Below are 13,390 nucleotides of genomic sequence, written 5' to 3' on the forward strand. Positions count from 1 at the left end.
GAAGGATTTCTTCACAACTCACTGAGGCTTAATATTTAGATTTAAGGTAGACTAGTTATTCCCCAGTTGTGTCAATAGGTGCTCTATGGAGAAATATAGAAAAGGGGTGGCTTGGTGGCCAAAGCAGTATAGAAATATTGCTTAGGACCCCAGACTCTCAGGGTGAGAGGTACTCTGAAGTTTGTTTGGTTCCTTATCTTACTGGTTTTCAAAGTGTAATCCCCAGACCAGCAGCATCAGCATCACATGGGAGTTTGTTAGAAATGCTAATTCCCAGGCTCCACCCCAGAACTTCTGAATCAGAAACTCCGAGCATGGGTTCAGCAAGCTGTGCTTTAACAAACCTTCTAGGTGATTCTGATGCTCAAGTTTGAGAACCATTGATCTGCTACAGGAATCCGCTATGTCCTGGCCTAGTGGTTAATTTGTCTTATCCGTGTTTGGTAACATTAGTTACCTGGAACATTAGTCTCTGGGGCAGCCCGTTGTGTTGTTGAAACTTGCATCCTTCAATTCTTTCTGATGAAATTTGTTTCACCATTGTTTCTACCTATGGGGCTAGCTCTGTTCAATGGGATGGCCCAGAGTAAATCCAAGTCACTTTCTATTAATACATCCACTTCAAGGCATTCAAGATAATTTTCTAGGACTTCTCATTTAATATAACATATGGCCCATAGCTTCCAAAGGAGCCTTTCCCAAATCTACACTAAAATACTCAGGAAGATGCAGAAAAGGTGACAATTCGCATTACCATCAAAAGCAGACGAAGGGGGTAGAAGTGTGGAAGAAAATTTTTGTGAAAATGTATGTTCTCTTGAAGTAGGGGAGGCTTCTCTAAATTTGAAACAAAAGGCAGGAATCATAAATATTTATAGATTTGACTGTAAAATTGTAGAAAACTTGAATATATTTCTAAAAAGTTAAAAGGTAAATGGCAAACTAGAAAAAACTTTGGACATATATTACATGGTTAGACTTTAAATGTCATAAGGATTAAGTACCACATACTTAATGCAAGCACAGGATCTGATACATAGTAGGCTTTCAAAACATTTGATTAATATATGAATGAAGATGGGTTAAGAAAATGATCACAGGAAACCAACACTAAAATATCCAGTGGAAAAATGAGCCAAGTCAAACCAATTGACAAACGAGAAAATAAACATTAAAAAAATCGTTCTACCTCAGTAATAATAAAAAATACAAATTAGCACCTATCAATCAAATAGGTACGTTAATAATATTGAGGAGCATCTGGGGAGATGGGCGTTTCATAGGGGGCTAATGTGAGGGTTAATTTGTATAATCTTTTGAAGGGCAATTATTTGGCCATTTGTATCAAAGCTTTAAAAATTTGCACACTATTTGATCCAGTAGAAAGCTGGACCTTTTATTCTAAGGAAACATTTGTGAATGTGCACAATGATTTGGCAATAAGGATACTGACTGCAGCTTCATTTATAATAATAGATACTTGAAAATCAATCTCCAAAAAGGGAAGATATGCAATGTAATATGACATGGTCATTAAAATGATATTATTCAAGGATATGTAGTGACATGGAAAGATTATTCCTTGACAATGGTGACGTGATAAGAAACAGCTTGCAAAGTGGAATGACACACCATATCATCATGGACCAAGTAAGTTAAAAAGCTCTCATGACCCCTTGAAGCGTTCTTTCTCAGAACATTCTAAATTCCTTCAACCATTTGCCCTTGAAAGATGAGCAAATTTTCTGAACTCAAAGAGTGGCCAAGCTGTGTAGGAAGCCTTGGGGACCATCCTGGACCATCCTGGGACAGAGGTTCTAACTTCCAAGCCTTCTCACCTAGGCTCTGTCAAATGTGTTCTGCTTGGGCAATGCCCCCTTTCAAGCATGAGTCTGGCCAGCAACTTTTTGTATTTACAGGAAACTGTGGGAACAATGAACAATATTACCAAGCTAGGTTCACTCGGTAGAGAGGATGGGAAAGGCATTCCAAGCAGAGAAACCTAGCAAAGGTACAGAGACACAAAATGTCCTGGCATGTTCAGGGCATGACCAGCAATTAATTGCACGTGCTCAGAGCCGATTTGGAGGTGATGAAGGAATCTGGGGTAAGTAGCGTATGAAATGGAAAGGCTTGCCTTTCTAAATCAAGCTAAGGATTCTGGGTTTTCCCACAGTTTTTGCAAGTCTGAAGTGGAGGCATGGTGTGTTGAGGTTTGGTTTTACAAGGAGCACTGTGGTGGCTACATACTGGGAGCAGGGGACACCATGTGCTTAGTAAATTTTAACAATCTTAGAATCAGATGTGCTACTGGTTTGCTATTTAGGTGGTTTCCTTTGGCACTTTCCCTTTTAAGTTGGCCCAAGCATTTCCTGGTGGGCTCCAAGGAACAATGGGACCATGAGCCCACCGCAGGCAAAAAGAGGGAGATGGGTGATGGCAGATGGAAAACATTCGTGTTCCCTGCTGCCACCCCTGGCCTGGGGCTTGGATGGTTCTGAGGAGGTGGGTGCCAATCCCAGGGAAGGGCGGTGGCTCTAGGCTCTGGCTCCCTGAGCCCCTGCTCTGTGCTGAGCTGGAGGCCTTTCAGCAGCCTCAGAGGCTCTGTTGGTGGGCTTGTGTCTGCATCTGGAGGGCTGGGGTGGAGTAGCTGGGGGGAGGATGAGGGAGACAGGAGCTGAGGAGGAAAATGTGCCAGGTTTCTGTGAGGTCAACATGTGTCTGAAGCAACTTAGCATGTAACCGAGAATGCAATTAGGTGATTTTTGTTTTTGTTTTGTTGTAAAGAAAAAATTCAGAACCTGTGACTCTTGTTCATGAGCACATGCCTGGATGGAGTCATTTTGAGTTTATGGAAAATGTGGTCAGCTCCATAAATCAGTGCTGAAGAATTCTTACAGACTCACCACCATGCAAGCAAGGCAGGCCTCTCTAGTGAGTCTCCTAAGGTTATGCAAAACAAAACAGAAGCAGCATATAGACAGAGCTACAATATTGCCCCCCCTGCCTCCCCTGGAATTCTTTCCTGAGTAGCCATAGGCAGCTATGAATTCTGGTTCTTACCTCATCTGTGACCTTTCATGTGTAACTCCATGTGTACATCGTGTGGCTGTTGCCACGGCAACAAGGACACAGTTTTCTGTATCGATTTCTCTCATGTATCTTATTTTAGCAAGACTTCCATAAAGAAAGGGCACTTAAAAGTAAACTGGATAATCATAATTTGTAACAGTGTTGAGAGTGTGTTCAAATGTATCCAAATTCTTAAGCTTCTTATATCTCAAATCTATTATTTTGCATGGCTGGAGAATAAAAGTTCAAGGTGGTATTATGTCTCTCAAAAACAGATGGAACATCTTCAGCTGTTAATACAAACTTTCATTCAGAATTGGTAAATAAGAGATTCAATTTAAGTGTGATTCATTAGAGGAAGTTCCATTTATTTTCATTCCATTGTTCTTGGATTTATATAACCAGCCTTTTGCTCCCAAACAGCATTGATTCTTCTGTCTTATAAATGATAATATTTCTTTCTATCCAGCCTCTTTCCTATAACCCTCCCACTTCTTAGGTTGACCCAGTTTATGAATTGGTTTCTGCCAAACTGGTCAGTGGAAAATGGAATGTTAACATATTTTAGTGGAGATGTTTTTCAATTGCTGTGAAAAAAAAAAGGGGTCATACACTGTATCAGCATCTTGTCACAAAAAAATAGTACTACTGAACCTTAGTTTAGGGATCTTATTATTAGTTTTTCTCAATCTGTCAGAGGAGTCTCATGCATGCTAAAAAAATTTCTTCATTTCCCATAGAAAGCAAATGTATACTTTATAAGACCAAACACCTCCCAGAGTACTAACTTTATGGCCTATGCTTGTTTCTCCTAACTGTAGAGTTTGTAGTTAAAATTTCATGTAGAAATTTGGTCTTGTTGACTGTCACAGACAAAAGCTCAAATTCCATATGTGATGAGGGCCAAGTCAACCCAGCATTTATATGAGCTGGTTTCACGTTTTTACTTGCCTGCCGTCCTAGTCACAGCAAGAACAGCTAATTGGGCAGTGGCTCACATAAACTATGAAACTTTAGACCAAATCTTCTCAGCTACAAACCACCCACTGTCACCAGGTGCAAGGGGAGGGGGTAGCAGGGCCTGTCTATCGGGCTCTGCTCTAGTGTTCTCTAGTGTTAGCTGTGTCATGCTGGACAGTCAGGAGACCATACACACCAACTGCAATATGGCTTGAAGTTCTGTATCAACCATCCCCAGACAGCAGAACAGCACAGAGTAAATGACCATAAGGATATCTGTCATTGATTGAGCATTTTTTTTTCTTTTTCTTTTTCTTTTTCTTTTTTTTTTTTTTTGAGACAGAGTCTTGCTCTGTTGCCAGGCTGGAGTGCAGTGGTGCAATTTCCACTCACTGCAACCTCCGCCTCCTGGGTTCAAGTGATTCTCCTGCCTCAACCTCCCAAGTAGCTGGGATTACAGGTGCCCACCACCACACCCAGCTAATTTTTGTATTTTTAGTAGAGACAGGATTTCACTATGTTGGCCAGGATGGTCTCGATCTCTTGCCCTTGTGATCCACCCGCCTTGGCCTCCCAAAGTGCTGGGATTACCGGTGTGAGACACCACGCCCGGCCCGAGCATTTCTTTCTTAACAAAAAATTTTTATTTTTTGAGACGGAGTCTCATTCTGTCACCCAGGCTGGAGCAGTGGTGCGATCTCGGCTCACTGCAACCTCCACCTCCTGGGTTCAAGCAATTCTCCTGCTTCAGTCTCCTGAGTAGCTGGGATTACAGGCATGTGCCACCATACCTAGCTAATTTTTGTATTTTTAGTAGAGATGGGGTTTAACCATATTGGCCAGGCTGGTCTTGAACTCCTGACCTCAAGTGATCTACCTGCCTTTGCCTCCCAAAGTGCTGGGATTACAGGTATGAGCCACCGTGCCCATCCTGATTGAGCATTTCCATGTGTTCAACAGTGGGCCAAATGCTTTACAAACATTACTTCTCCAACCAGCCACAGTAGGAAGAAGTCCGTGCCATCTACTTTATAAGGATGAAGTTCAGAGAGGTCAGGTGATTTGCCTGGAGCTTTCCAGCCAGGAAGGAAAGGCGGTTCAAACCCAAGTCTGCTTGATTTGAAAGGAGTTCTAAATGAGATACTTTTATTTTGTTTTTGGATTAATGTGCCTGATTCCCAAAGAAATGGATGGAAGATGCAGGTTGCTGGTAGTTGAGGGAAAACTTGGTCCTGAGTTTTGATCTGTAAAACTTGAGGAAGAGAGACTAGCTCTTACATGAAGAAATAGTGATAGTGTTGTTTCAGCAGAACTGAGGTTGTTTCCAGTGAAAGTTACTTGTTACTTACTATTTGAAACAGAACAAGCTATTCAACTTCTATTGTTTTTCGGAGAATGCAATTAGGTGATTTTTGTTTTTGTTTGTTTTTCTTTCTTCATTTACAAAATGAAGCCATGGGCTGGATGGTTTCTAAGGTCTCCCCTGGCTCTATCTTTCAGGACTGCTCTTGACTAGAGATATTCCAAGCTTAGCCTTGACAATGCCAAGACAAATCCTCACCTGGGGTGAAAGATCCCTCTGTGGTCCTGGGCTAGCTGGGCCCCACACCTGCTGGGAAGATGGTAGGTGTTTTCTGTGGCGCCTTCCTTGCCCTCACCCCATCCTTGCAGTGCTGGTACTCTGTGGTGCACCACTGGCTTGTATGGCCAGTGGCCAGCAGAGCTCCCTCCTGAAACTGCCCCAAGTAGGGGCCAGTCCTGCTTTATTCTCTCACTGTGCCTATACATTGAGAAGCTCAAATTCTAGGAAGTTAAACCCAACATATTACTGTCAAAATCCTTTTCAGAAAAGCAAATCAAAACTCAAGATCTTGTAATAACCAACATTTTGAAAATCGATGTCTGATTTGTTGCAACATGAAATAATAGCTGGATTTGTAAATCTGGAGTTATTCTAGCTCTGTTTTAGAATCCAAAATTATTTTAGCTCTACAAAGATGGAGAGAGAAAAAGAATGTGTGTGTGTGTGTGTGTGTGTGTGTGTGTGTGTGTGTGTGAGAGAGAGAGAGAGAGACACCATTAATGAATTAACGAGTCCTACCGTGTCTCCTGGCTGTGGACGCATCACAGACACACGATCATATCCTTTCCTCAGTAGGACCCACAAGGCATCGAGTTTTCCCTGAAATAAAACAAATGCACCAAGATTACATATGAAACCAGACCTGTGGCTAGCCGCCGTAGGCTCACAGAACTTTCCGTGCTTCTTCAGTCATGTGAACAACACAACACTGTCAATATGGTCATGATGGGATTAGTGACTCTGCAGTCCCTTAATTCAAAACTGGAGCTTCATGAATGGAGGAGAAGAAGAGACACACAGGAGACTCTGATGCTTGTGAAGGATGCACCCTGAGGTCTGAGTGCCCCCCAAGTTTGCAAACATAACTTGATTCAAGCTTTGGGCTTTTGTCTTTATCACATTTCTGGGCATATCCTCAGACCACAAGTCAATCTTTCCAAATTTCACTAAAGTTTTTTCTTCCCACTTGGTGCCCAGAGCTCATTAGTAAAGACACTAATGACAAATTCTGGAAAATTACTAAACGTTAAGTGTTGACAGGGCAAGACCAATTAAAGGCCCCTGGAATGCACATCCCTGGCTGTCTTCTAGGCTCGCTCAGTAGCTATAACTTGCTCTGAAGCCTGGGCTTGAGAGACAAATTACCAAGCATTACAGATGACCAAAAACCACAACCCCTTTGAGGTTGTATGTAATTGGCTGAAACGGAGAAGAGTGACTATGTCAGCACAAAGGCTTTCACAACTGATGACCAAGAACGCCCCTACAGGTGACTTTTATTTGTATTCCCGGGAACCTGTGAATATGTTACCTGACATGGCAGAAAGGACTTTGCAAATGTGATTAAGGTAAGAATGTTGAGATGGGGAGAGTATCCTGGACTATCCGGTGGGCTCAGTCTAACTGCATGGGTCCTTCCTAGAAGACCCATGGTGGGTTTTGGCAGGAGGGTCAAATCCAGAGAAGGAGATGTGCGGATAGAAGCAGAGTCACAGTGATTAGGTGTGAGACGGACTCAACCCAATGTTGCCGACTTTGGAAATGGAGGGCGGCCATAAACCAGTGGGTGTGGGCAGCCTCTAGCATCTATAAAAGACAAGGAAATAAATTCTCCTCTAGAGTCTCCAAAAGGAAAACAGCTCTGCCAACACCTTGATTTTAGTCTTGTGAGACCTGTTTGGGGCTTATGACATCTGGAACTGTAAGATAATAGATTCGTGTTGATTAAACCTTTAAGTTTGTGGTAATTCATTACAGCGACAAGAGGAAATTAATACAGTCCTTCTCACTCCCTGATATATTCTATGTTAATTTGCTGATTGTCTGTGCCCCCTGGAATGCCAGCTCCATGAAAGCAGGGGTATTGATGGTTTTGTTCACTTCTGTCTGCCTATCCCTTAGGACAACATCTGGTGCTCAATATATATTTGTTGGAGGAATGAATGTAACTAAGTGGTAGGTGCTTCCATGAGTGTTCTCTAATTGAATTGTCCCAGCAGTCCCAGAGGGCTGTGGAGAGGAAATGGAGGGTCAAAGAGAGATCAAGTAACTTGCCCAAAGGCAGATGGTTTATAAACCAGAGTTGAGATTGGAATCCATGTCTGTCTAATTCCAAATCACATATGCTTTCTATTACACCAATTGCAGATTCTTCCTCATGCAGATCTTCTGGTGAGAGCGCTTTAATTTAGATCCTTTAGAACATAGGGTTTCTCAGCTGTGGGTTGCAACCCTTTAAGCCCTCATGAAATCAATTTTGTATGGGACCAGAACTTTTAAGAAATAGAATAGAAGAGAAAATAGTAATTGCACATGGTGAGGATAAGCATTATTTTGTGAAAAATTTATCTCAGTTAAATGTGTATGGGTGTGTGTATGACTGTGTGTGCACACATGTGTGGGCATAAACTGGGCCAAAATGTAAAATGTATTTCCTACCCAAGCCTTAGGAACGTTTGAAAATCCTGATCTTGCAGGGGTCTTTGAATGACAGTGCTGGGAAGGCTGGAGGAGTCTAAAGAGTTTAAGTTCCTGGACACAAAGCATTTATATAGAGGCAGTGTTAAGAAGCATCTCAAATATTTCATGTTCTGAAATGATTTTCTGGTGGATTATATACACATATAAAATTGTGTTCTTTAATCTTTATAAACTGTTGTTTGAGTTCTTGTAGGTTTAACTTTGTCTTGTGGGTTAAACTTTGTCTTGCCAAGTGTAGTGTTTCTCATCTATTTTGGCAAGGAATTTACAAACGCCTTGAAAAATATTTTGAAATGATTTTAGAATGCTGGATGGAACTGCTGCTGTGTGCTGCATGGTTTTCTGTATTAAGCCGTTTCAATCACCAGCTAAATGTTTTCCTTTAAGGTTCTTTTGGATAAGCATTTATATTTCAGGTTGTAACCAGGTGGGTTTCCTGGATGAATGCCTCTTTTTTCTTTCCCCTTCATTTTCAGAAGGAGAGGACTCCCAGCATTTGGGTTTGTAAATCAGCCCACCCACAGAGCTGTGTGTGCTAATCACCCAACTCTGTGACAAATGGGCAATGAGATGGGGCAGAAAGAAGAACACTGGGCTGTTGAAGGAACACATTAATTAACTCAGCAGAAATTTAAAGTTACATGCATAGCAAAAGACCAGAAACCACCTAGATGTATAATACCAGGAGAATGAGTAGAAAATGATGTTTCTTTGTGGCAACCGATCACCCTACAGTGTAGTGTTTAAGCACAAAGTGACTGAAGCCAGCCTGCCCCAGTTTGCACTGTGGGTCTCCTTTTCACCAGCTCTATGGGTTAGATGAGTAGTTTCATCTCCCTAAGCCTTACTTTTCTCATATTTAAAGTGGAGATAATAATACTGTCTACTCTGCAGACTTGCTATAAGACTTAAAATTAAATATTGAAGTTAGGTACTTGTCTCATAAAAGGTATTCATTAAATGTTACCTATGATCATAGTAAAGTCATTAAAATGATCATTTGGGAGGCTCTGTAGAGAGATGGAAAAGAATGTAATACAGAGTGTAGGAATCCAGCAATTTGAACTTTGTAAGCATGCATCTGTCCATCTTCTATTCTGTGCTCCTCCAAGCCTATTTTCCTCTTACCCCCAAGCCACAGTTTTTATTCCTTCTGCCCCAATCACTCCACCCAAATTGCTCTTGCTAAGGCCACCCACGGCATCCCAACTGCCAAATGCCTTGACACTCATTTCGCTTGGTTCTTTGGGTAGATCCGCTGTGCTGGGCCTCTCCCCTGCACACTCTCCCTCAGTCTCTGTGCCACGAGCTTCTACCTGCTCCCTCCGACCTCTCTGCCAAGTCCTTTTCAGCTTCTTCTGCTCCTCCCCCTCTGCCTACACCTGACATGGTGGCCTTCATTTGGCACCTCTATTCTCATCTCTCAGCTGAGTGCTCTCATCTAGTCTCATGGGTCCAACTTCCACCTATCTGCCGGCAACTCAAAAATTCTATACTCAGCCCAGTCCTCTCTTGAGCTCCAGATCTGGGTATCTATTTACCTATTAAATCTTAATTGTAATGTGGATGTATCACATCACATCACAGGTATCAAAAAGTCAAACATTATAAACTGAACTAACTCTTCTCCCCAAACCTGCTCCTCCTTTTGCACACCCTGCCTTGATTCATGGCACCACCAGTCTATCCAGATGGGCATACTGGGTACCAGGAATCATTCTAACCTCCCTTCTCTCTGCCACCTGCTCATGTCCAACATCAACCGTGTCTCGTTAATGTTCTCTCTGTAGCAGCTCTGCTGCCGCCTCTTCCCATCCACCCCTGACCCACCACCTCCACAGCTCCTGCCTGGGCCCAGGCCCTCATCATCTGTCACTCATTCTGGGAATAGTTTCCTGATTGGCCTTTCATCTCCAGGGTTCCTGTCCTCTCTCCTATTGATTAATAAAGAATTTTATTGTGAGCCCAAATGGATGCACTGCAGTCAATAAAATGAACCATGAAACATCTTACTGGCCAGTGTGAATTTGGGTAAGTTACCTAACCCCTCTGTGCTCTGGTTTTGCATTTGTAGTTTCTACTGATCTGGGTATCTATTTACCGATGGATAAGTACTTTCTACTTTCAAGGGCTGTTATCAATAATAAAGGCATTCGTGCATAGAAAGCGCTGCCCGACTTGCTGGGCATGCTTGATCCAGGTGAGCTGTTGTCATTGGGCTCTTCTGGCCAAGGCGAGATTAGCTAGTTCCAGGTGTATCCTTAGCATTCTGAGTTCTGATTGTCCCACAAATGAACCTAAACTCTCCAGTCTGTGGCATAGAAAACAATCCAGGCAATCAATACAACCTATAACCTCTTTCTACTCCTACAACAGGTAGTTTTTATGCAAGAGCTTTAGAAAAACAGTGTTTGCAACCAAGAAGTAAGCTTTAGAAAAAACAGTGTTTACAACCAAAATGAGAATAAAAAATAACTCTCAAAATTCAATGAGCACTGCATGACAAAGGCTCTTGGAACCTTGATTTTTCTGAATGTAGGCAGAAGTCTGTCATTTAAAGACGGTAGTAGTGGGCTCGTTAATAACAACCCTTTGGGGCTACTAGATGTGCCATAGAAGAGTCTTCTAAACAGTCTCTGGGCTTCACCTAAAGTCTTAGAGGATCCTTCTGAGTTGCCTCCGCTTTATCTATCTCAGACTTGGATGTCTGTCATGCACAAACCTCTCCACAGCATGCACTTAAGACACTGGTCCTTCCTCCCTGGCAAAATGCCCAACTGCTTCTGTGAAGCTAGGACAAAGATTTATCCACAAGCCTCAAGCCCTCTGGCAGATTGTATTAGCTGACATTTATAAATAGCTTTCTTTCATTTGAAGTTGACAAATTTTGACTATAAAATGAGAAATTTACCAATTCCATGCTCCCAAACTGTATCTTAGCCACAGAAAATACCTGCCAATTCACAAAGGCAAAGTGGAAGTTCTATGTAAACTCTAGCTTTGGTTTCTTTCTAAGCAATAAGACTGTGCTGGGAATGATTATGCAGCCAGCATTCATAGCATTCTGGAGGTAGGGAGCCGGGCACGGTGGCACATGCCTATAATCCCAACACTCTGAGAGGCTGAGGCAGGAGGATCACTTGAGAGCAGCTTGGACAACACAGTGAGACCCCCATGTTTACAAAAAATTAAAAAAATTATCTGGTTGTGATGGCTTATACCTGTAGTCCCAGCTACTTGGGAGACTGAGGTAGGAGAATCCCTTGAACCTAGTTTGATGCTACAGTGAGCTATATGATCGCACCACTGCACTACAGCCTGGGCGACAGAACAAGACCCTATTTTTAAATCAAACAAACAAAAAACCCAAAGCACCCTGGGTCATCAGCTTTTGTGGTGGGGTTTCCTCTTTTTTTTTTTTTTTTTTTTTTTTTTGCCAGGCAGCAGTTGTATCTTTCTACTGGTTTGTCTGCCTTAGCCAGCTGGAAGACAGTCAGAGATTGAGAATTCTGAGAGTAGTTCAACTTATAAGGCCACTATAAACTGACACCTGACTTTTTACACTTTGAAATACATGGTAGGCCAGGTGCAGTGGCTTATGCCTGTAATCCTAGCACTATGGGCGGCCGAGGCAGTCAGATCAAGAGGTTAAGAGATTGAGACCGTCCTGGCCAACATGGTGAAACCCCGTCTGTACCAAAAAAAATACAAAAATTAGCTGGATGTGGTGGCACGCGCCTGTAGTCCCAGCTACTTGGGAGGCTGAGGCAGGAGAATCACTTGAACCTGGGAGGTGGAGGTTGTAGTGAGCCGAGATTGCGCCACTGCACTCCAGCCTGGTGACAGAGTGAGACTCTGTCTCAAAAAAAAAAAAAAACAACAAAAAACAAAAAAAGAAATACATGATAAATAGTGTGACCCAGCTTTCCCCCAAAGGAAATAAATTAATGGATTTAACGGATAACGTCAGAAACTTTCCCTACACACAGACACACATGCACTCATGAGTGTGTGCATGCCATGCACAGGGTAATTTTTGTTGCGCTTTTTTTTTTCTTCTTTTGGTTTTTACGAAAATTTGCCCATATAGCTGGGCATGACTTCACTTGTCTGAAATGGTCAGCTCCAATTTAATGAGAAGCACGGGGTATTGTAAATCCGGGGGTGAAAACCAAGCAAAGGAAAATGCAGGCTAAATATCAGGGAAAATTTCCCGATCATGAGTCTGGAATGAGGAAGGGGGGAGGTGTGGTTGGTGTGGTTGGTGCCTTAAATTAGATGGGGAGATGGTGGGTGGAGAAGAGCCCACTGTGGACTTCTTCCCTCCGTGTGTTCTCTCTGGGTTTGCTTGGCAAATGTGCTCACCTGCTTCTCAAAAACCCCATTTCATGTAAAGCAATGGGTCTAATGCAATGCAATTCAGTAAGTATACGATTCTGGCTCCTTTCACTGGGGAGCCATGAGTCTTTCCAATACCTGCTGACAGTTTTGTGTGAGGTGGAGCTGTTGTTCTCCTTGCTTATAGCAGAGGTAGAAGGCAGGCAGCGAGTGGATGGGTCACTCTCCCTGACCTGCTGGCCCCCATCCATTCTCTGCCTGCCTTCTCCATGCCTTGGAAGCCTGCCTCTGGATCACCTAGCTGCCCTTTGGTCTTGGTCTGTAAAGAGCCAAGGATTTGCAGGGCAAGAGGCAACATTATACAGGTACTTATATAACCTTTTAAAAATGTAAAAACCATTCTTTGTTTGCAGATCATATAAAAACAGGTGGATTTAGATTGTCAACTAAAGAAACAGTTCCTGTCGAGTAGTCTCTTTGCAGGGCTACAGCTCTTTCTGGAACCCAGTAACACCATTTCCCCACATGCCCTTCAGGTGTAACAGCTCTCGCTGTTGCCAGCCCCTGGTTGCCCGATCATCCCTGGGGATTCCCTTCACTTTGCCCACATCTCTGTTAGTTCAACTCTTTTCAGTGTGCTTTCTGTTTCCTATTAGGACCACAGTGAGTTCGGGAAAGGGAAGCAGAGTTTATGGTACCACATAAGGCTAAATGTTTTGTCCAAGGCTGAGCAAATGTCCTTAGGCATTGTGGCTAGCACGGGACTCATTGTGGATCGAACATCATGTAAAATAGGATGAACCCTGAGATTCTGGAAGCAAGCCTGCCTTACTTCTGGACAGAGAGCACACATGATTACTTTTGAATTTCTTCCTGTGCTTCTATCCTTCTTGTTGCACCTAAAACAATCTCTTTTTCTCTTCTCTCCTCAGAGAGATGGCATGAAGAATGTCAGTT

General features: G+C 42.7%; 1 protein-coding gene across 1 annotated transcript in view; it reads right to left on the reverse strand.

Annotated features, from left to right (window-relative positions):
- The window catches only part of ANTXR1 (ANTXR cell adhesion molecule 1), a 236,575-nt gene that overhangs the window by 49,801 nt on the left and 173,384 nt on the right, over nt 1-13,390 (reverse strand). Inside the window, exon 17 of the mRNA XM_003830925.6 lies at nt 6,134-6,214. Within this exon, the coding sequence (XP_003830973.1) occupies nt 6,134-6,214 (81 nt within the window). The remainder of the gene's footprint in view (nt 1-6,133; nt 6,215-13,390) is intronic.

This window comes from Pan paniscus, chromosome 12, assembly GCF_029289425.2.
Source record: "Pan paniscus chromosome 12, NHGRI_mPanPan1-v2.0_pri, whole genome shotgun sequence".
In the NCBI taxonomy this organism is placed as follows: Eukaryota; Metazoa; Chordata; class Mammalia; order Primates; family Hominidae; genus Pan; species Pan paniscus.